General features: G+C 44.0%; 1 protein-coding gene across 1 annotated transcript in view; it reads left to right on the forward strand.

Moving 5' to 3' along the window:
* Nucleotides 1-262: 262 nt before the first annotated feature.
* ITGB5 (integrin subunit beta 5) overlaps nucleotides 263-24,390 on the forward strand; it is a 97,928-nt gene continuing 73,800 nt past the window's right edge. The window contains exons 1-2 of the mRNA XM_077320418.1: nucleotides 263-796; nucleotides 13,710-13,795. Coding sequence (XP_077176533.1) covers nucleotides 715-796; nucleotides 13,710-13,795 — 168 coding nt within the window. The 5' untranslated portion in view covers nucleotides 263-714. The remainder of the gene's footprint in view (nucleotides 797-13,709; nucleotides 13,796-24,390) is intronic.

Here is a 24,390-nt window from a genome sequence, read left to right on the forward strand (position 1 = left end):
CCTCGCAGCCTGTTTGTGGTGGGACTCCTTCGGGTAGTAAAAAGCGGGGCACAAAACAAGAACTCTTCTCCTCCTCCTCCTCCCCCGCCGCCCTGTAAGGACCTGAAGGCACAGTCCCCATGGCCACGGGCACAACGGCCCCAGCCCACTCCAGCGTTGTTGCAGGCGCTCTCGATCGGGCCGTGGAGAGTTAACAATCCCCGGGCGCCCATTGGCCGGGCTGGGCGGGGAGATTCACCATTCAGGTCGTGCCGAAAGAAAGTTGCTGAGTCTTGGAGCGGGGCGAGCGGGGGAGAGCCAGTCCCGGGAAGGGGAGCGAGCGGAGGGCGAGGACGAGCGATGAAAAGTTCAGCGCAGGCCCCGCAGGACGCGGCGCCTGAAGCAACCCGCAGGCGGTCGCGCAACTTCTGAGCCCGCGCTCCGACAGTGGGGATCGTCCCGGACGCGCCGCTGCTATGGATGCGGCTGGGGCGGTGTGAGCGGCAGGCAGGCAGGCAGGCAGGCAGGACGGCGGCTCCTCCTCGGCTGCTCTAACCTGCCGGCCTTGCTGGAATGCCCAGCCTTGCGCCCCTTCCCGCGGCCGAGCCGAGCGGAGCCTCCCGCGGGGGCCTTTGCTGAAGCCCGTCTGGCGCGCTCCTTCCTCCTCCGGAACTGCCCACGACAGGCTTGGCGGGACGCGTCTCCCTCGCCCCGGCTGCGGCTGCGGCGGCCGTCATGGCCCGGGGGAGGGGGCTCCTGCCTTACCCCGCCGCCGCCTACATCTGCATCCTCTCCTCCTTCCTGCACAGCGCCCGAGGTGAGTCGGCGCCCAAACGAACTCGCGCTCTGAGGCGAATCCCTCCTGGGGCAGCCCTGGAAGCCCAGGCGAAGGGCCCCTGCCCAGGGTCGAGCGCTCTCCCGCACGGCCACCCTTAGAAACCTGGCCCTGCCCAGGAGAGGGAAAGTGCTGCTGAGTCAAGTTGGGAAAGGGGGGAAGTCGCACTTGCCGGCCCGCTCAGAGGCGGACTGGGCGGTCCTCGGTTCAGACTATGGAAGGTAACTTCCAGCTTATCCGAAGCGTACCTCGAATCACCGCCTGCTCCTGCGGGCTGCGGTGGTTTGAAGAGGCGGATGAGAGCCCGCCGGGGCGCGGTGGAGCCTAGCGGTGGGCTTGTGGATTCACGAATGCTTGCCTTCCCCGGGCGGGGGAGGGAGGGGGGTGATGCCTTGCTTGGGATGCGGGTGAGAAAACAGAGGAGCGGCCAAACAGTCTGGGGTGGCCGAGTACCTTGGGTGGTGGCCCGGAGAAGGCAGCGAGAAGCCGGAGCCGAAGAGCAGTGGTGCATTTTTGAAACAACGCGGCAGGGGAGAGCGAGCAATGGCCATCCTCACTGGAGCGGACCCCTACCGCACGCTCCCGTTTGCTTATTAAAGAAAGGAAGGGAAACATGGCCACATAACCGTAGGCTAATTATCGAGCCGTCTGACAATATCAAAAGGGCATCTTTGCCATGCAGTCTGTAGTCCTGTTCCTTACAACGGTCGCTTCAGAAAGAGAGCTTCTGAAGATGGGTCCTGCTTACTCAGCCAGACAAAAGAGGCCTCTGTGGTACTTTTCTTGGTCTCAGCCAAGTAAAAGAAGTGGATGCTGCTGGGGTGTTTATGGTGGCAGAGCTGGCTGTTCTGTAAGAGGGCCTTTATAAAGGCAGAGAGTCAGCTGTGTCTAATCCTGACAAAGACTGGCAGTGTACGTAGTCATTTCTATACCGGGGCAGTCTCCCAGTTCGGCACTTCACCCCACCCAAGCATTGGTCCTGGGGTGAGTTAGAAATGCCTGCAGGCTTCATGCTGCTAATCGCTGCTTTAAGTTGATGTTCTCCCTTTCATATTCACTCTTGCTCAGAAGATGCTGTGTGCAAAATCTGCTGCCAGATCCCATCCAGTGCCATACCTCTTCAATGGTGCTTCTCCACCAGCACTATCAAATGGCTGAATGTGCCAGAGAGCTGCAAGCCCAGAGCCGAGGGAAGGAAGATTCTCTGCCTGGCCTGCTGTCTCACTCAGCATGTAGACATTTGACTTTTCACTTTGCGTGGGGTGGGGTGTTGTGGAATTAAACATGTCTATTACATCCCAAGAACCTCTTGTGGCACAGAGTGGTAAGGCAGCTGTCTGAAAGCTCTGCCCATGAGGCTGGGAGTTCGATCCCAGCAGCCGGCTCAAGGTTGACTCAGCCTTCCATCCTTCCGAGGTCGGTAAAATGAGTACCCAGCTTGCTGGGGGGTAAACGGTCATGACTGGGGAAGGCACTGGCAAACCACCCCGTATTGAGTCTGCCAAGAAAACGCTAGAGGGCGTCACCCCAAGGGTCAGACATGACTCGGTGCTTGCGCAGGGGATACCTTTACCTTTACCTTATTACATCCCAACATATTGTATTATTTTAACATGTCCAATTTGACCCATATATTGAATTTAGCTCACACAATAGAAATATTTGCATTTTATTTTGACTGGGACTGAATTAAGTTTGGTGGTTGTTTTTGAAAACTATTTCTATGTTCTTTTACTCTTTCAGATCTTAATTCCCACCAGTGTCCATATTTTTGGTCTACTCAGAATTTTATTCAGGTGGATTACTCCCAGGAAAGTCTTAGGATCCCACTATTTGTTTTGAATATTGTTATGCTGTTTTTCTCACCTGGCAACAGGCTTCTGGAGAAGCTCTCAAGAACAACAAAATGAAATACAATAAATGATTCGTTTTTTTTAAAGGCAGTGATGGCTGTTATAAAAGCCAAGGACAATGAAAATGTACTCTCCATTATCTTTTCTGCACCTCAGTTTTGCCACTGGTGAATTGAATCCCTAGTGAATGATTTGACTTTGCAGAACCCCTTCCCCAAAAGAGCATTTATTTAAAAAAAATAATGCAATCAACACTTACAAAATTAGCAGGGGTGTATGTTAACATTCAACACTGATGCCACAAAAGAGCAGTGGAAAACAAATTTCGAAACCAGAAATTTCTCCCTGGAAAACTGCAAGTTCAGATCCAAGGGGGAGGGGGGGGGAGATATGAAGAAAGTTGTTTTGGAAAACATGAGTTAACAGGGCACTAAATTTGAATTGATTCCTGGCGTGAAAGAAAGTTGTGAGAAAAGTTCTACAAACTTTGATTATTTTAGAAAGCCAATGTGGAAGTTTTCACTTGTGTGGAAATGGTCCATAAGGAGGAAAGGACCCTTGCCTTTTAAGTGTTCAACCTGGCAACCAGAGTCCAGGGAAGACTTGTCGATCCAGGCAGATGAATTCCTGCCGTGTCTGGCTCGTCCTAATACCAGTAGTGAATGATAAAGGCATTGTGAAATACGATGATATGAACTATGTCCTATGCCCCAGCTTCAGATGCTACTGTTGCTATGCTCTTGTTCCAATTGATGTTCTATATCCAGAGAGAAAGAGCCTCTTGTGGCGCAGAGTGGTAAGGCAGCCGTCTGAAAGCTTTGCCCATGAGGCTGGGAGTTCAATTCCAGCAGCCGGCTCAAGGTTGACTCAGCCTTCCATCCTTCCGAGGTCGGTAAAATGAGTACCCAGCTTGCTGGGGGGTAAACGGTCATGACTGGGGAAGGCACTGGCAAACCACCCCGTATTGAGTCTGCCAAGAAAACGCTAGAGGGCGTCACCCCAAGGGTCAGACATGACTCGGTGCTTGCGCAGGGGATACCTTTACCTTTACCTTATTACATCCCAACATATTGTATTATTTTAACATGTCCAATTTGACCCATATATTGAATTTAGCTCACACAATAGAAATATTTGCATTTTATTTTGACTGGGACTGAATTAAGTTTGGTGGTTGTTTTTGAAAACACTTAGGACAAATATCCCCATCAAATGATCCTATAGCATTGTGTCACTTGTCACTGTATTCCAGCTGTTTACCTTTGTTATGCTTTGTGACCCAAAGTGAATGACATAATTCTCTTCTATTTTATCCTCGCCGCAACTTTATGTAACAAAGTTTGAGCCAGCGGCACCTTTAAGATCAACAAAGTTCTATTTAAGGTATAAGCTTTTCTGTGCAAGGTTTTGTTCTGCTGCTTCAGACCAACATGGCTACCCACGTGAATCTAACAACTTTGTGTGGTAGGTTAGATTGAAAGTGGCTCAAGGTCCATTTTAGAGCAGGGATTCAAATCTAAATCTTAGATCCTAGTGTGACACTCCTACCATTGCACCACTCAGTCCGGGGAAGGTGAATAGACCATGGCCCTGTGCTGGTCTAGAGGTCAAATACAGCAGTAAGTTTAACAGCTATTATATGATATCTACCCAATAGGGAGAAAATTGATATCGCGGGTATAAGTGGGAGGAGTTCTTTGATGACCCATACATTGGATTTTGCTAAAGCAATAGAAACAGTTGCTTTTTTATTTTGATTGGGACTGAATTAAGTTTGGTGTTGGTTTTTGAAAACTGATCCAAAGACTTTGAGCTAGCCTTCTTCTCCCAGCAGAATCCAGATGAATGATTTGAGGATGTTTATTATACTTGGAACTGAGTTTAAACACATGGGCATGTCTCCAACAGTGCAATGCTGAAGACTCAAGCAGTACTTAGGACTTTTAAAGCAGGAGCAGCAATATGCACTGATTGCCCCCTTAGGCTGCAGCCCAGTGATCTCTTACACATTTTATTTCCGGGATTTAGTTGACCCTTTGGGAGAGTATTTGGGGAATCGCCAGAAATTACCATTTCCTCTTCCACAAATGGAAATATCAATATACTTGGAATTAAGAATGGAGTGGTGATAGACGTTTGGGTCAGATTTAGATCACCTGCGGTCTTTGATAAAGGAGTGCTGGAGCATAGGTCAGTGTACAAAGTTCCATGTTGAGTCGCTGTGCTTTAAACAGTCCCCTCTATGCACTCATCATACAAAATTGATCCATGACTTTGAGTTACTCCCATAGGCCCATGAATTTCAGTGGAGCTCAATTTCAAATAAGCATAAGTACGTGGCCTAAAGGTTTATTTCTGTAAGGAAAAGCCTTGTTTATTGAACTAGCCACTAGCTCTTGAACAATACATATTTGAAAACTTGGCAGAGTGGAGAGCTTCTAGATAAGGTAATTCCGACAAACATCTTTCCTCCTCAGAGATGGTGCCTGACTGACTAGGTACTGCAGCTATAGATAGGCCAGGTAGGAACATGTTTTTCTGATTGGATTATTTATCCCAAGATTGATGCTGGGGGGGGAGGGGCAAGAAGGGCTTTCCCTCTGCTTCCCCCACAGCATTGTGATGTATTTGTGTGCTGCCTGCATTGCTGTCATGTGGGCAGCCACGCACCAGCCTTCCCAGTCAAGCCCACCCCACAGCTGTTTTCCCTGTAGAGGCCATTCCCCTTCTTGCCAGTGAAGGGGACTTCTTGAGTGTGTGTGTTTTTAAATATGGATATAATGGCATATCAGCTATTGGTTTGGGGAAAGTGGGTGTTTGGCTGCTGCATGGATTGAGACATTAAAATATATGGAAACCCATAATATGGAAGCTCCACTGCTGTTATGCTACATTGGCAGCCACAGTGGCATTGAGGCTTTGACAAAAAGCATTAGTCCCTTGCGTGTAAAATGAACTCCTATCTGCTAAATAAGTCTATTTCTATGTTCTTTTACTCTTTCAGATCTTAATTCCCACCAGTGTCCATATTTTTGAATCTTGACCACATTTTATTGTGGTTCGGGTGCTAATTGAATGTGTGGCAGAACTGAATATCTCTGAGGTGTAAGATGTGGGCAGCATGTAGCTTTTATCTTTTCAATGTCTGCGGCTATGGCATTAAAATATCTTCCTTTCCCACAGTAATATTGATTTAAACAAACAAAATGTCCTTCTGAGTTCTTCAAAAGCTCTGACTGCCGCATCCCAGTTTAACCTTGGGCCATGTGTGTACAGGAGATCTTTAAACATCACATCACATTTTTATGTTTCTTAAAAGATTATAGATCTCTGTTTATTTGAATGATGTGAACTATATTTGCCATATCCTACTGGAACTATTCAGCTCTTACTTGGGGGAATTGCAAATGGCATGTAGCAGATCTAGGTCATGACCCGCCATGTCTGGCTTTGCCAAGACTTCCCACCATCTCCCTCTCCTGGCAAGTTGGGCAAGTCTGCGTCATTGTCTCCACCCAGTCCCCGTTTCCCAGGCTGCAGAAATGGCAGGGAAGAAAGGTTTCCATATGCTCTTTCACCCATGCATTCCTTGCTCCTAATTTGAATAATCAAATACCTTGTCGGTGATATCATCAGCACTCCAATAGCACATGGTCACAAAGCTACCCAAATGCACATTTTTCGGGTGCTAGCTGGCTGCCCTTTTTGTTTACCGCTTAACATTTCTGGATGATATTCCCATTGGTCCTGCAAATCAGTATTGTTTATCCAGACTGGCAGCTGCTCTTCAGGTTCTCAGGTAGAGATCCAATCCGGATACAGGATTCTTTCCTTAACAGGAAAAATAAACCTGCTATAGCATCCGTTTAGTGTACACAGGAAAGAATCCTGTACTTAAATTGGATGCACATGATACACATGAAGCGGTCTTATACTGCATCTGATCATTGGCCCAACAAGTCACTATTGTTTACTTAGATTGGCAGCAGCTCTTCAAATTCTCAGGAAGAGATCTTTCATATACTACTTCATCCTTTAAATTAAAGTTGCTAGGTACTGAACCTGGGGTCTTGCATTCCAAGCAGCTCCTCCCTTAGATCTCCCCATTCTGATCATACGTCAGCTGGATGGCAATTGATTCTTTAGCCTGGCATTTCCTATGCTGTTAAACCTGTGAACTGAATGAACTTTGTATATAGCACCCTCATTAAATGACTATTGTCAGTACATGGTTAGTTTATGTATGGCTGCTAAGTTGAAAACCCCATGGGAAGCATTGAAGGGAAAGCTATTCTTGTTCATTTTGGTTTGTATTAACAAATTACACTAGTCTTCATGGTTATGGTAAAATACTTGTCTATAGGTGGGTGGTGTCTGCTCAAGGCTCAGAAGTTTGGCATAGTTTGAGATAATTTGCAGCCTGATTCTGTGCAAAAATTAAGAGTCCAGTGGCACCTTTCAAACCAATAAAATTTTATTCAAGGTATGAGCTTTCGTGTGCATGCACACTCCCTCAGATACAATGTCATGGAATGGAATTTATCTGTACATATATATTCAGAAATGAGCTCCACAGTGTTAAAAATTGGACTTACAACTAAGTAAATTTGAGTAGTAGCTCTGATCCCACAAGATATTTTCAGTGCCTGTTTGTCATACTGCACTCTGAAGTCCTGAGCTCAGCTGAGTACCACTAACCATATGGGCATACCTTTTGCAGTATGGGAGGCATGGCTCACCTTTTCTTCCGCTGCAGGTGTTACCGGTTGTGTGTGAAAGAATGCACTTACTTCAGGGCATAAATGTTGAAATGGTAGGGGTGCTTCTGTTTCATTGGAAATGTGTTATGAGATAGCCACACTTCAGAAAAAAGATCTGTATAACAATCTTGAGTTCTCTTGACAATTTTCCAGGTTGTTGTTTTTTTTAAAGATCAAGTACAATAGATTGTTTGTAGCCCTGTACACATTTATTTTTTTTATGAGCTGACTATCTAGTGAGCCATGTAACAAGATATGTGCTGTGTACTGAACAGCCTGGTCCAACCTGAGAGCAATCCTTAATGCAATACTCCCCCTGCCACCATATCACTTGTCAGGAGGGTCTCAATATTGTTGTAGAATATGAAGCTTACTGCTAGCCAGTGTGGCATGGTGGTTAAAGAGCTGGAGTCCCAGGTTCAGAAAAAGGCTGCCTGCCAGCTAAAACCTTATGAAGACAAACAATAAGGCATGGGGCAAAGGAAATGTCACGAAAGGAAAAAAAAAACTGGAGGTCAAAGAATCTAATTTCTATAACGTCCACACTAGACTACAGTAATTCAGTTTACCTCTTTGAAGACATCTAAGAAGCTTCAATTAGTACAAAATGCACCAGCTGCTTGGAACACTTAAATCCAATGGTGCATCTAACACACTGGATACCTATTTGCTACCAGCTCAAATTCAAAGAGCTGGTTGTCTCCCTTTAAATGTATTTTGAAGGTCATTAATTCTTTGGGTCATTGAAAGTGATTTGTACACACACACACACACACACACACACACACACGTGCATGTCCCCATCATGGCCTGGGGCCCTGGTCTTCTGGCCACTTCTCTTCAGAACTACAATAGCCTGAAATGAGAAGTTGCAGCTGAGCAGTGCTGTTGTTGACTAAATGGGACTGTTTCTGTGAACGTTTTCATTGACCTGAAAGCGCAGAATGGAAAAATGCCACGGGCGTTTTTGAGCCTTGGGTTGCATCTCTTTAGGCTGTAAGCATCTGTCTGCCTCATCAGTTGTATTCATTTAATTAGATATTGACAGAAATCATATCTGTTACCTAAAGAATAGAAATGCCAATAGTAATGATGCTTTTGGCCTCATCTCCAAATGCCATTGCCTTTTAGCTTCACTGTTCAAAGTAAATAATTTCCTTTTTCCTTTGCTTTTACATGTACAGGGTTTAAGTTATAACCCTGTAAGCAAAATATGTTTTTAAAAATGTGTTTTGTGTCATGCTGATCTGCATGCTGTACTGAATCTGCACATGCCTTTAATAATAAGGATATTCAAGGGAGAGTGGGGTCATTCTTGATGGCATCACAGTACCCTCCTTTTAAAAAAGGCACTAAAATATCAATATACCACCGGAGTGTTAGAATAGGCTTAGCAAGGTCAATGAATTCCCAGCTTTCATTTTTTAAAAACTCTGTAGCCTTTTCCCTCAGAGATATATGCCTTCCCTCTGTGAGGGAAGAGGCTGAAGTATTATTTTTTTAAAGATAGAAAAGATAGAAAGCTGGGTATTCAGCAAACCTGCTAAGCCAATGGTTACAAAGCTCCGGCGATATATTGATATTTTAATCCTGTGAAAAAGGGAAATAAATCATTTGTCTATAGGGTTGAGAGGAGGAGGAGGAGAAGGAATAGTTTGATCATGATTGTCCAGTCACCAAAGAAAACTGATAGAAAAATTTTGCACAAAGAAAAAGCCAACTCATAACTGGCTTCCAGAAAAAAGATTTGGGTAAAAGTAATCTACAAAAGATTGGGTGGGGGGAGAGAAAAGTGAAAACTAGAGACACAAAAATGCATGTTGAAGTCAGAGGAATAATCTGAAACAGGATGGGACCATGAAGGAAAAAACCCATGTGGAAAAGCCCGATAGTATGGTACCTGTTAAGAATCTGGAAATAGCCTGGGGACGACGATGACAATTAGGAACTTTTTCAGTTTTATCCATAATGTAGTTATCAAAGAACAGCGATTTTAATATTATTCATAATTTGAATTGAAGTACTGGGATTTCAGCTCCTGTATTCCAAGTGGCAGATCTGAATCATCTTGATTTATAAGTGCATTGGCTACACACCAAACTGTTAATGTAGAGTGCTATAGTTTTAAAAAGAGATTAACCAAGGGAGCAATGTAATAAAGATTTATAAGAGAAGACAGTGTAGGGGAAATCAATAGGCTAGCATTTCAATGTTCAGGGCTATCCTGTGAAATTAATTGGTTGCCGGTGAAATTGAAGCATTGTTTTCCAAACTGCTTAATTAATCTTATTATACTGGAGTAGACTGTCATGAGATTCTATGCAGTCCTGTATTTTGTGCATTGGGAGGAGGGTGCAAAGGAATCATCGGCATATTCTGTTCCTTGTTGTATGTTCCACTGTTGTGCTGGGTGTGTTGCAGTGGCGAGTTGAGACCTGTCACAGTGTACTTAGCACAGTTGTAGCTTGACCACCTTGGAGGCAGCAAGGTGTTGACCAAAAAGGTTATGCTGATGAGGAACCACACACTGAGAAAGCAAACTCACTGCCTGCAGCGAGAACATAATTAGATTCAAAAAGCATTGAACAGATAAATGGAGACTATTCTGGAGACCTATAGGTCGGTTGCATGGAACAGCTTCAGAGTTCTTTAGCTTGATTAATTAATGGGCAGATAACCAGAGAATAACCTTCTGTCTGCCTTTGACTTGTCTCGTAATGGATGTTTGTTTTGTTTTCAAAGAAGAACCACATTGTCCTTGATATGGCACCATGTGCTTTATTGGACTATGCCTTGGGCTTTATCCAGTGTCAACAAACCATCTTACTTACAAAGATATCCTGAGGAAATGATTCTTTAAATAAGCCACAAATAAATAGGTCAGAAACTTGAGTTGAGCTAGCTATGCCAGTTGTGTTTCGGATGTGGTAGGTACAAAGTGTTACAATGCAAGTTTCAGACCAGCAGTTATTCAGCCAAATCCCCTCTGATTTTAAAAGAAGGACTTATTAATGACTTCCTGTTGTAACTATTAAAAGTAACGAAATGGTATGCTGATTGCCAAGATTAGTGGTCGGTTTTTAAATAGCGTCCTTCTTGAATTCTTGAATGTAGTTGAATGATTTCCAGAAATCCTTCATAGAAAGGCAAACCTATCATATCCTGCACACAATTAGATCATTTTCATTCTTGTGTCCATCCATAGGCAGCTCTAGAAACTTTCCATTTGTGGCACTTTCAGCGTGTGATTCATTTTTCTTCAGTACTACAAATAGACTTGGGTAATTCCCAGGTATTTGATTCGCCAGGTCCCCAGGAAATGTATACTAATGTCTACAGAACTGAAATATTTAAGGAGGGTTGACAGCTAAACTGATATTCTTAGTGTTCATTATTCCTTCCCTTCAAATTCTGCCCTGCTGTAGGTGTAAGCAGCCACCATGAAGACTGCCTGTTTTCCTGCTTCACAGGGCTGCTGTGCCTCTGTTAAGTATAGAACTGGCAAAGTGTTTTTGAGAGTGATTCTAAGCAGGTCTACTCAGAATTTTATTCAGGTGGATTACTCCCAGGAAAGTCTTAGGATCCCACTATTTGTTTTGAATATTGTTATGCTGTTTTTCTCACCTGGCAACAGGCTTCTGGAGAAGCTCTCAAGAACAACAAAATGAAATACAATAAATGATTCGTTTTTTTTAAAGGCAGTGATGGCTGTTATAAAAGCCAAGGACAATGAAAATGTACTCTCCATTATCTTTTCTGCACCTCAGTTTTGCCACTGGTGAATTGAATCCCTAGTGAATGATTTGACTTTGCAGAACCCCTTCCCCAAAAGAGCATTTATTTAAAAAAAATAATGCAATCAACACTTACAAAATTAGCAGGGGTGTATGTTAACATTCAACACTGATGCCACAAAAGAGCAGTGGAAAACAAATTTCGAAACCAGAAATTTCTCCCTGGAAAACTGCAAGTTCAGATCCAAGGGGGAGGGGGGGGGAGATATGAAGAAAGTTGTTTTGGAAAACATGAGTTAACAGGGCACTAAATTTGAATTGATTCCTGGCGTGAAAGAAAGTTGTGAGAAAAGTTCTACAAACTTTGATTATTTTAGAAAGCCAATGTGGAAGTTTTCACTTGTGTGGAAATGGTCCATAAGGAGGAAAGGACCCTTGCCTTTTAAGTGTTCAACCTGGCAACCAGAGTCCAGGGAAGACTTGTCGATCCAGGCAGATGAATTCCTGCCGTGTCTGGCTCGTCCTAATACCAGTAGTGAATGATAAAGGCATTGTGAAATACGATGATATGAACTATGTCCTATGCCCCAGCTTCAGATGCTACTGTTGCTATGCTCTTGTTCCAATTGATGTTCTATATCCAGAGAGAAAGAGCCTCTTGTGGCGCAGAGTGGTAAGGCAGCCGTCTGAAAGCTTTGCCCATGAGGCTGGGAGTTCAATTCCAGCAGCCGGCTCAAGGTTGACTCAGCCTTCCATCCTTCCGAGGTCGGTAAAATGAGTACCCAGCTTGCTGGGGGGTAAACGGTAATGACTGGGGAAGGCACTGGCAAACCACCCCGTATTGAGTCTGCCATGAAAACGCTAGAGGGCGTCACCCCAAGGGTCAGACATGACCCGGTGCTTGCACAGGGGATACCTTTTATCCAGAGAGAATAACAATACAATCCTAAGCACAGTAGGAACCTTCTGTGTCAGTGGACTCAGAAGGCTGTAGTTCTTCGTAAGATTTCATGGTTAGTGAACCGTTATATTGTGTGGCGATTTGTTGACTGGATGAAGGCTGCAGAAACCTCAGTTCAAAGGATCTTTTTGCCATATATCTCATTTGGGTTATCCTGGATCATTTGCACTTTCTGATCAAACATGCAGGATTTTTATGAGGATGAAAATGGAGGGCAAAGTCTTGTTTGCAGCCTCGATCTCTTTGGAAGAAGGTCAGGATAAGACTGAAAAGGGTAAAACCCAGTATCGGTTTATCCATGTAGCACTTGTAGCATGTGCTATGGGCCCAGTGGTTCAAGGGACCCCGCCCCTGCCAAGCTCCTGAATTGAGTGACAGACAGCTTGCCAGAGATTGCATGCTCAGAGATTTTATGCACATACTTCTGGCACTCTTCTACCCCACTGGCTTCTACTGAGACAAGGAGCCTTATTGCCTGCATCATCAAGTTGCAAAGGAGGAGCTGGAGAGTGATTGTGCTGGTGAGGAGGTGGCAATGGCAGGGTGGTGTGGTGAATCAGCTGGCCAGATCTGGGGCAGTTTTTGAATTCTGTCCCGTTGCAGAAGATGGGCTTTCCAGCCTCCCTTTTGCAAGAAGTCCTCCCCCCCACCCCATCTTTAGGTTCTCCCCTTTCACCTCAGCAACACCTGAACTTGCTAAACATACAAAACATCCATACTTCTAACACGTGTCCAAGCTGGGCTCCTGCAGAAGCTGCTCCAGCTTCCAAACCCCAAAGCATGGGGAGGGAGCCCCACAGGAAAGCCAGAGTGGGTGTTTCAACCCAGAAGAATCCCAGAGGTTCACTTTTGCAATTGTGGGGGGGGAGAAAAGGAGAGGGGGTGCTCTGGCGGCAGCATGTGCTGCGTTGGATGACCTTCACTGCAGCCTGCCAAGTGAAAAGGCAACCCAGCCCTGAAGAAGCAAACTCCCCTGCAAGAGAACCCTTGAAGGGGATGCCAGAGGGCTCCCCCCTTCCCAAATAGCCACTGATGGGCAAAGCTGAAGGCAGCATGGGAGCGAAGAGGCTGTGGGCAGCTTGGAGCTGCTGGTGTCAGCTAAGGCAAGAAGGCGCCCTCTGAACTGCAGTGAGTAGCTGGCACATATAAAAGGATCCCTGGGAGAGACATTACTGCCCTGGAACTGGAATTACAGCCCTCAAAGAAGCTAATGGTCCCTGAGTGTAAGTTTAGAGTTCAAATTAATGCTAGTGAATGTTTTCATCAAAGTGAAGCTATCAGTTGTTTCCAAAGTTCCAAACTATCCGGGGAAAGGGTACCTCTCTGTTACTTATGCAGCACAAATAACAGCACCCATTGTGCTCTGTTAGGGCCCGCCTGCTCTGGTCTTACAGACCCTGCAAATCCTTAAACCAAGCTTGGTAAATCACTATAACCTTCAAAAGAGTTCACCTGAACTTTCCAAAGTCATGTTTTAAGGTAGTGGATCTCAAATGGTGGGTAAAGACCCTGAAATGATTCTGGTGTAAATAGCAGCAAGCATTCAATTGTTTCCTCAAACTTTTCCTGTCTCTTCTTTCTAAAAAGGTCTAAATGTTTGCACACGTGGCAGTGCTACCTCCTGTGAAGAATGCTTGCTGATTCATCCCAAGTGTGCTTGGTGCTTTAAAGAGGTATGCTGTTACTTTCTTCTTGGTCTTCCAAGTGGGTGTAAGTTCAGACATGTTTTTCATATCATGGTCAATTATGATCTAATTCATTTATGAGGGTTTTCTCTGTAACTGTTTTAAGACTGAAGGAAATTTCGGTGAAGATGTCCTAGTCCCACGTATAGACGTTATAGTCCCACTATATTCCACTTGGAGTACGTGTGCAGTTTTGGAGGCCTCACTTTCAAAAAGAACAAAATGGAGAAGGTGCAGTGACGAGGATGATCTGGGGCCCTCTGACACAATTGGTCCGGGGTCTGGGGCTGGGTTGTCACCAGTATGCGGATGACACCCAGTTCTATCTCTTGATGGATGGCCAGCCAGACTCCTCCTGGAAGCATTTGCCAGATGTTTGGAAGCAGAGTCTGGATGGTCCTTGTATACCTCATTGTGAATCATCACGAGCCAAGTGTTCAAGAGTAGCATTCATTAAATGTAAGCATAAATAAATAATGACTTTTATCTACTGGAGCATTTCTATGGATGGAATTTCCACTTAGGCAGCATGACTTTCTTTCCTTCCCATTCCTGCTGCACCTCAAATGCTCCCTGTTCTGCTTCTAGAATACAGGATATGCTCAAGAACAGCATTTTAAGATATGTTTGTGGACATTTTTTGATACAGCAGGAGGCAGGAGGTGAGAATGTCACATTCCACAGGCTGAATCTGGCAGCACTCTGGCAGATCAAAAAAACACTCAAGATATGTTTAAGTGCCTAGACTTTTAGCTCGGGGGTGTTGGCTTGTTTTGAGTTCGAATACCCTTTTTCAGCTTTTTTACTATTGAGAACCCCCTGAAACATTCTTGGCTTCGAGGAACCCCAGAAGTGACCATGAAGGATATGTTTGGGAAGCATAGCTGTGTACACGCCCACTCATAGCCCTTCCCCTTCCCAGGCTCAGCCATTTTGGGAGGGGGGGGTTTGACTATATATGGTCATATAACCCAATAAATGTTTAACCAATTTTAAATATATATAAAAAATCTACTGACAAGGATTCTTGCTGCTTTTATGGAAACGGATTCCCAGGTATATTCTGTTTTTGCATCCTTCATCAGTGAAGTCTCAATATTGTAATCTCAATTTTCTCTAATAATTTTTGTTAGAAATAACTTAGTCTCTTATAATTTCTTGTGTATATAATTCAATCCCAAACTAGTCATATACATTTGTAGGGGTCTATTAATATTGACATCACTATGTGTAATTCCTCTGCTATAGAGGAACTCACTGACGAAGGAAGAGAAAACGGAATATACGTGGGAATCCGTTTTGAAATTGTTTAGAATATTTTGAACATTAAATCACTTTGCCATCGCCAGCTTGAGACTTTTTTCTTCTATTGCTACTTTCAGCAGTGGCAACCAGAAGACCTGGACCTATCGGGAAATCCGCCCCCCCCCCCGGTCATAACAACTCCAGTTCCTACAAAGTGGATAATTTAAGCACAGTTATTTTCTTGGGCAGGGGCTGCCCAGATGGATGGGCACATGTAGGTTGTTCTCTGACTTGGCTGCTCTTTCTTGGAGGGACAGTGGCCCTTAGTCATCTGCCTGGAGATAGAGGGCAGAATGAGTTTCTGATTATGAGATACTATTACAAACCTACCATAACAAATTACTACTACTGACAAGAGAAAACAGTTTTTCATAAAGCTTACAAATCCTTATAGAAAGGGAGTATGAATGCATAAAGGGTGTGCTCCCAACCTCTTGCTTCCACATCATCTTGAATGCAGCTGTAAGAACAGTGTTTCTGCCAAGTATATCCGTAGTAGTGACATCAGAACGAAAGAAAAAATGTGTCTCAAGTTGTGGATATTCAGTAGGGTTGAGCTGGATTTGCTATATTTTCTTGGAACAGAAGGGCTATTTTTGAATAAGTCTGCCAACACAAATGTTTATCCAGAGGCTGTTGAAGCTGCTAGTTAGGTCAACCTTCAATAGTACTTGAAGATGTTTACAATATCAAGCCAGTTATTTTGTGTAGAAATTTTTCAATGCTGACTGGGGATCAAAGTGGAGAAAAGACTATGGGGATATTGTGGCCTTCAAATGTTAGCTCTGAAATTAAGTGTCTTCCTTGAATTTGACTATTGTTGGTAAGAATAAGGTTTCAAAGAAGTGACAAAAAAGTTTACATCTCAGTTCTAAAGTATTCTTCAGTCTTCGCTACTTTGTGCAAAAATTCTAGCACTGGAGAAAAAGTACAAATATTGTAACCTAAATATATATTAAAAACAAGCAGGTCTGTGTACCTCATGAAGAAAAAATGAGTCCTTGTGCAGCAGAATTGAGATTCTAGCTACAAAAATGTGTATCTAGATCCAAGTTTGTAAGACACCACCCTTTCCCCCCTCCTACCCCCTGAGTTTAGTAAATTCAAATGTTGCACTGTAATCCACAGGCAGAATTCCATGTTCGGGTCAAATAAATTGACCTGAGTAACAGATTTAGATGGATAATCTGTCTGACTGATTTAATTTCAGCCAATCCTGTTTATATTCCTTTAATATTCCAAGTTGCATATTTGGAAGTGACAGGATCACAGTCTTGAACACAGATTTAGGAGCGTAGCAGAACAAAGTTGGAATCCAGTGGCCCCTTTAAGTCCAACTAAGTTTTATTCAAGTTATAAACTTTATTGTGCATTAATTAATCTATCTGAAATAGTCATGTACTACTGTGGGTTGCAGGAAGTTTACAGAGTAAGGTAAAGGTAAAGGTATCCCCTGTGCAAGCACCGAGTCATGTCTGACCCTTGGGGTGACGCCCTCTAGCGTTTTCATGGCAGACTCAATACGGGGTGGTTTGCCAGTGCCTTCCCCAGTCATTACCGTTTACCCCCCAGCAAGCTGGGTACTCATTTTACCGACCTCGGAAGGATGGAAGGCTGAGTCAACCTTGAGCCGGCTGCTGGGATTGAACTCCCAGCCTTATGGGCAAAGCTTTCAGACGGCTGCCTTACCACTCTGCGCCACAAGAGGCTCTTGCGCCACAAGAGTATGCGCAACAGAGTATGTATAACAATAAAACCATAACTGTAAAGCTGTAAACCATAAAACAAAGAACAAGAACAAAATGACAGCTTTACACCACACTAAGCACCTCACTGTGGCTTGTTATAAATGTATAAGCCTTTAATTATTGAGCACCATATGCAGGGAGGAGGAAGGAGAAAAAAAGAAAGCAGGCTTGACAACCCATGGTCTTCCTGCTTTTAAGTCTGCAGGTCTGCACAGGTCACTGTATCCTGCAAGTTACTTTTCATAGAGTAATTTTTGTGAGGCTGTTAAGGAACAGGAGCTTTGGTCATAATCAGCCCCGCTGATTAGGCCAACCATGACCCTGTTTGATGCCGTTGAGCTAGAGTCTGCTGGATCAGTAACCCCTGTGCCCCCCTTCTTATCCACTAAGCTAGGTTAATTGGATATTGACAAACCCTACAAAAAAAAAAAGATGGACACTCATAAATCAGGTTGAAATGATGGGTTATGCAGCTCATAATGAGTTATCCCAGTATGATACATTCATGAAGGCAAAAGACTAGACTCTGGAAAGTGTGCTTCAGGTTATTTCTGGAAGCTGGTCTCCCCTTTTTCCAGCTGAATGGTGTCCCTGTAGCAGTATTTTCGATTGTGGTATGAAAATAGCATGCCTTTGGTATTTATGCCTCCAGGCTAAGGTGTGAAAAAGGCAAGATGTTGAAATGGTTAAAATTAAAGGAGAACTTCTGAAAGTTATGCAGAACGTGCCTGCATTGAATGGGATTAATCTCCCCTCTAATGATGGGGTACAATTTGCCTTGAGGAGTCTGATAGTCTGGAGATGTGAGCCTCCTATTAAATACACAGGTATAGACTTTAGTGAGAATGCAGGTGCATTTAGCTTGGAAATTGGCCAGTTTTTTGCAGTTGCCAAATCCTGAATCTACAGTAACATCAAAGGTGAATGACTGATAATCTGCATGGGTTTAAAGATGATTCAGGAACATCAGCTCATTCAAAATGTGGTGGCCCATCCTCATCTATGCCAGGCTTTCATGCAACCCTGGGGTTTCTGGATGGCCCTGGAAGGGTTTCCTGAATGGGTGGGAGTTAATTACTTTTTAATATATTTTTTTAAAAATCCAACATTTATTAAGTGACTTGATTACATAAGGTCATGTTGCGGGAGGCAGGGGAAAGGAGCCGGCAAGCACCTCTCCCAATGGGGAAACCCGTTTATCAGTTCTTTAAATTTCCACCTGCAGCCTTCTCAGGGTGTGGGGAGAAGGTGCTCTGCACCCTGGAGGGGTGGCATGCAGGGGAGGAAGGAGCCAGCAAGTGCCTATTCTGATGGGAAAAGCTGCTTGCTGGCTCTTTAAACTCCCCCCTGCTGCCCTCTCAGGGTACAGGAAAAATGCTCCCTAAACCCTGATGGGGTGGTGTAGGGGAAAGGAGAGCTGCTTGCTTGCTTCTTAAATCCTTCCCCCACCCTGTCAGACAGCAGGGAGAAAGCTGCCTAGAGCCCATTGCCTTCCAGCACGCAACGGGTTTCACAGCTAGTATTATATAAAACACCAGGCTCTTTTTAAAAAGGGGACTATTGATTCAGAGCCCTGGAGAGGAGGTAGGACGATGGGGGATGATTGAGTTCTAAGAGCTGTCCTTCCTGGCAGTTGCTGGGATAAAAGCTTCTGGGCTGCTGCATTTTTTTTTTGCACAAGGGGCAGCTGGAGCATAGAGAAGATACTACCTGCCATATTAGCTGCGGGACTGGATGGGAGGGGGAGTGAGGGAAGGGTGGACGGGGTTAACTCTCATGAGGAATGGTGCTGAAGGGTTGAAGGGTTAGAACAAAGCAGAAAAGCCTTTAGAGAAATTAAAAGAAAGCCAGGTTAAATTTGTACCCAGCTATATTGTAGCCTTGAATAGATGGGTTGAGGGAAATAAAGTAGAAACTTTTGATGAACTGAAGCAACTGATAGTCTTGGAACAGTTTTACAGGCAAGTTCCCTCACAAGTTAGGTGGTTCCAGAAAGAGTAAAAACTAAAAACAGTGGATGATGCCACCACTTTATTTAATAAGAAGATTGAGAGGGACCTGGGGGTGGATCTCTTTTCTCACCTCTCATCAAGAAAAATAAAGTTTGGGGCACCTCAGAGAAAATCAAGTCCTGCATAGTGCAGGGGCTTGGACTAGATGACCCATGAGGTCCCTTCCAACTCTGTTATTCTACGATTCTATGATTCTAAGTCATCATGCACCAATCCTGCCAGGCACAACACACCCATACAAAATAGACAAGTAAGAGGGACATGTAAAGGCTTGGTGTCCAAAATTAGAGAAGAAACAAACCCAAACTTCACCCAAAACTGTAAATATAATAAAAAGAGCAGAAACAGCCATTGAAACCCCAATGGTAGACTCTGAATCAAAGGAAGACAAACATCCCAGGAAGGGTCTTGAGAAGAATAATTAGAACCTGTCACTATAAATAGTGAACAAGTAACTGACAGGAGAGACACAGGGGCTGAAGTGCCTTGGGTAAACTCAAGCCTGGTAAATAAAAATCAATATTCGCCAAGAAGGTCTTACAAAATCAATGGCACAAGTGACCCAGAATTTCAAGTGTTTGGATTGGAAGTTCGAATACAAAGGCTTTGCAGGGAAGTGGATAGCGGGAGTTCAGGAGGAGTTCCAATTTTATTAGGCAATGACTTGGTCTCGCAGGCAAGAACAGGGACTGCAGTTGCCAGCAGTTGGCCTCATGCTTCAGAAGGGCAGGCATCACCAGCCAAGCAACAGACTGTGCTAGCTCAGCCCAGTGAAAGTTCAGAGTCTGCTGCAGAATGCCTAACTGTGCAGAGGCCAGAAGATTCTTTGGAGGAGCCATGGCAGAAGGTATGGCCTTCTCCACAGCTTCAGAGAAGGGTGTAGGGGAGCATTTAAAGACCCAACCAGCCAGGAGATTTAGCAGTGCTTCCTCAAAAGGCACAATGCCCCACAGTCCACCCTCCAAAGCAGCCGTTTTCTCCAGGGGAACTGATCTCTGTGGCCTGAAGATGAGCTATAATTCCAGGGGATCCTGAGATCCCACTTGGAGACTGGTATCCCTAAGTCTCAATGAGATACAATGCTACAAAGTTGCCCCCCCCTCCAAAGGGGCCATTTTTGCCTGCAGAGCTGATTTTTACAGTCTGGAGATGAACAGCAATTCCAGGAGATCTCTAGCTCCCACCTGGAAGTTGGCTACCCGTGGGTTGGAAATATTCCTAAACCTCAGTGGGATACAATGTTACCAAGTCCCCCCTCCTTCCAAAGGGGCCATTTTTGCCTGCAAAGCTGAGTTTTACAGTCTGGAGATGAGCAGCAATTCCAGGAGCTATCCAGCCCCACCTGGAGGTTGGCTGCCTCTGGGTTGGAAATATTCCTTGAAGTCTGGAAGTGGGGCATCAAAAGGGTACGATGCAACAGAGTCCACCCTCCAAATCAGCCATTTTTGCCTGGGGAGTTGATCTTTATAGCCTGGAGGTGAAAGGTGGCCTGCAAGCTGAGGCAGGGGCAGAGCGGTGCAGGTGTGTCCTATCTGTCTGGGCAGCTATTACCAACAATTTTCTAGAACCAGTTTTATTATTTTGCACAACAGGCTTTATTACTAGTTTGATATTATAGAAGAGTTTGCCAATTGGAGGTACTGATGCTTCAAAACCCTTCTTGACGTCTGTCTCCCCATGGGCTTTTTTTGGGTTCCCTTGTGCAGTCCCTTTAAATATGCCCATCTAAAAGAACTGCACAAGAGAGCCCAAAACAGCTGACTGGTGGGAAGATTGCTCCCTGCAGGTTCAGCTGTTCTTCTGGCTGTCTTCTGCAGTCCCTTTAAAATGTAAATTAAGGGTGTAAATTATGGTATGAGCATGAATTAATGAGTTTATTTTACTTATAGCAAAATTAAAATGATATATTAATTGTGATTGTTTACAATTTAGGACTTTAGGATATAATAGAAAACAGATTTTATCTGGAAAACCATTCTGGCTGACCTACTTGGAACGAAATAAACTAAAAGTAATCTCAAGGAAGGACATGGTTTAAAAACATTCTTTATTATTGTTTAATTGTTTAATGCTATAAGGATAGGTCTTTTCTTCTTGGTTTAAAACAACAGAGTGGCAGGGAGCATCTTCCTGCAACTCAGATGTTTTTGTGGCTTTCCCTGGGATCAGAAAGGAGGAGGTTTAAAGGGAGTCTCTTTAAACCCCTGCTTTCCATTCCATCCACAAACCACCATGAACTACTTCAAATGGTCGTGGAAGTTCATGATGGTAGACCTGCCAAGAAGTTTTGTTCCAGAATCATGAACAGGGTAAAATTCATGATGAATTTAGTTTGGAAATTTAGCTTGGGAAATGCATGATATATTTTGCTATATGGTTCAGTTTATGCCCATCCCTGCATAACTTTGTCTGTTTAATCCCCACGAATGAATTGTGGGAGGGGACGCAGACCTATGGCTAGAGCTAAATGCCAAAACTGTGATCAATATGTAGCAGTGGTGTACCTAGACTATTTGGTGCCCAGGGAGCACAATTGTTTAAAATACCCCCCTCCTCTATTTTTGTTTTGCCATAAAGTCTGGGAAATCCAGGTTTGAAATCCCACTCATGCCACAAAGGCTTTCTGGATGACCTTGGGACAGTCACATCACTCTCAGCCTAGCCCATTAAGGATAGTCATAGGATAGCCTGATCTTATCAGATCTCATGTGCTAAGCAGGGCCAACATGAATACAGGGAATGGGAAATCACTGGTGACTGTCTCTTGCTTTAAAAACCTTACAGGGTTGCCATAAGTCAGCTATGACTTGACACCGGAAAGGAAAAAGAAAATAAACCCATCACACCATTTGTGTTCAAAGCAGATACTTCTGTTCTTCATTTTGAAGCCCAAGAAATGACTGTCCCAAACATCTACAAGGCATTTTTGAGAGTGAGGAGTTTGCTTTTTACTTTTACTAACTGACACTAGCCAGAGCATCACAAAACAGTGGTGGCAAGCTTCACCAGACTGGAGGGTGATGATGATGATGAATTGGATTTGTATCCTGCCCCTCACCAGCATGTCAGGGAACAGCATAATTAAAATACAGCATAGGCTTACACTAAAATACAATATAGACATCTTAAAATGGTAAAATACAAAGACTAAAGGAGGGCGGCATTTTGGAAGCCCATCAAAACTAGTGCAATATAGAGTGCCCAGAAAGCCCAGTGCGATTGTGGCAATGCCAGCTGATATCAAGCACAGGATGACAATCCAAGCAAGGCGGTTCTTAAGCCCATTAGAACCAGTGTAATGTATAGTGCTCAGCAACCTCAGTGCATCTGTTGATAATATTAATAAAGGTTTGCTACAATACTACTTAAGAGCCTCTTGTGGCGCAGAGTGGTAAGGCAGCAGACATGCTGTCTGGAGCTCTGCCCATGAGGCTGGGAGTTCAATCCCAGCAGCCGGCTCAAGGTTGACTCAGCCTTCCATCCTTCTGAGGTCGGTAAAATGAGTACCCAGCTTGCTGGGGGGGGGAGGGTAAACGGTAATGACTGGGGAAGGCACTGGCAAACCACCCCGTATTGAGTCTTCCATGAAAACGCCAGAGGGCGTCACTCCTAGGATCAGACATGACCTGGTGCTTGCACAGGGGATACCTTTACCTTTTTTTTACTATACTCCTCTTAAATACATTCTGTCACCAAGCAGCATAGGGATGAGAAGGTCTTGAGACTAAGATGTGAAAATAAAGGAGAGAGGAAGACAGAAAAATTAGGTGAAAGGAGATAGAAAAGAATGAGAAATATGTGGAAAAGAGGGTGAAAATTTAAAGAGGGAAAGGTAGTTTTATCTTGCTGTAACTAACTACTAAGATTTGGCTGTGCTGTGTGCAAGGAAAGGAAGACAGAAAGGCTAACCCAGTAGTGGCCAACCTGTGGGTTTCCAGATGTCCATGGATTTGCTGGCAGGGGTTCATGGGAATTGTACTACATGAACATTTGGCCACCCCAGGCCAAGTTTATTAGAGAAATTATCTGCAAGCTGGCAATTACTGTGGTAGCTATCAGGGTGTTGGCTTGTTAAGCAAGTTTGTTTCAGTCTTGGAGAAAGGGAAGTCTAGCCAGTCCCGGAGTTCTTTTTGCTATGCTCAAGTTGCACCCAAGATGGACCACACCCTCTGCCCTGCTCTTGGGACACAGGTAGTTTTATTGTGTAATCTTGTTGTTGTTGTTAGGTGCAAAGTCGTGTTAAACCCATCGCGACCCCATGGATAATGATCCTCTAGCCCTTCCTGTCCTCTACCATTCCCTGGAGTCCATTTAAGTTTGCACCTACTGCTTCAGTGACTCCATCCAGCTACCATTGTGTAATCTAGGAAGATGCAAAGCATTTCTGCTTCTCCAGAAGGCCCTGATTAGAAGACTGTTCTGGTTGTATGAAAGTCAGCAGCTCATGGAGCTCAGCCTTGTTTTAAAACATGGGCAACAAAAGATAACTTTTGTACTCTGCAGGAGCAAAATCTGGAATAAGATTACTTCAGGGAGTTTTGAGAGATTCAGCAGGCCGGATCTGACCTGCAGGAGATATGATGACCTGTTTAGTTTCAAAAATGTAGGTCACTGCTAGCCATTTGTTTTTGTTTTTGTTTTTACAAAAATGTGGAAGTCCAGTCCAACGTATGAGGTAGTGCTACTTGCAGTTTATTGTGCCTCATTCACTGATCCACAAGCAGACAATAAAGCAGCATAGATGAGCCAGCAAATCTTAATGTAGCCCACCTAGGTCCAGTAGGTCATGTGACACTGATGCAGATTGGCCACTGATGGGTTAGATTTATGTTTTCTGGTGGGAAAAAGTAGCTGTCACTCACATATTACTCTTTGATAAGGAATTGACATGAATACATTTTCTTCTTTAAAAAAATGGCATGCTTTTGGAGCCCAGGAATCCCTCCTTGCCTATTTTCTGCATTCTTACAGCATGTTTACATTTACTTAACAATTCTCCCCTTCATATTGTATATAGTGCTTCTTGAATTATTACAAAGGATTATCCAATATTACATTTTTGTGCTGTCCTTCCTTGTGGCTCAGGGTGGTTCACAAAGAACATAAAATCCAATATGACAGATAACACAAACTCAATAACTGCATCAACAACACGGAACATTTGATCCTTCACTATTTAACCATTAACATTTTGACCATAACTCAGCAGATTTATCAGATTGGAATTGCTCAATGTGTCTAGTAGGCATATCTGGTAGGAGGGGGTTTTGGGGGCCCAATAGATATTATTTTTGTATATATTTTAATTTGGTAAAAGAAACAATATAACAGAAAAATATCAGAATAGTTTGCAGCTACATCTAAGATGACACTCATAGCTTCCTCTAATTAATAATATATTATTATACCTCTAGCTATCTTTCTTTAGGTAGTCCAAATATTGGCTCCATTTTCTTCAAATACTTCCATTGACCTTCGATTAATCAAGCACTCTGGCCATTTTAGCAAGTTCAGATAG

The sequence above is a fragment of the Paroedura picta genome, chromosome 2, assembly GCF_049243985.1.
Source record: "Paroedura picta isolate Pp20150507F chromosome 2, Ppicta_v3.0, whole genome shotgun sequence".
In the NCBI taxonomy this organism is placed as follows: domain Eukaryota; kingdom Metazoa; phylum Chordata; class Lepidosauria; order Squamata; family Gekkonidae; genus Paroedura; species Paroedura picta.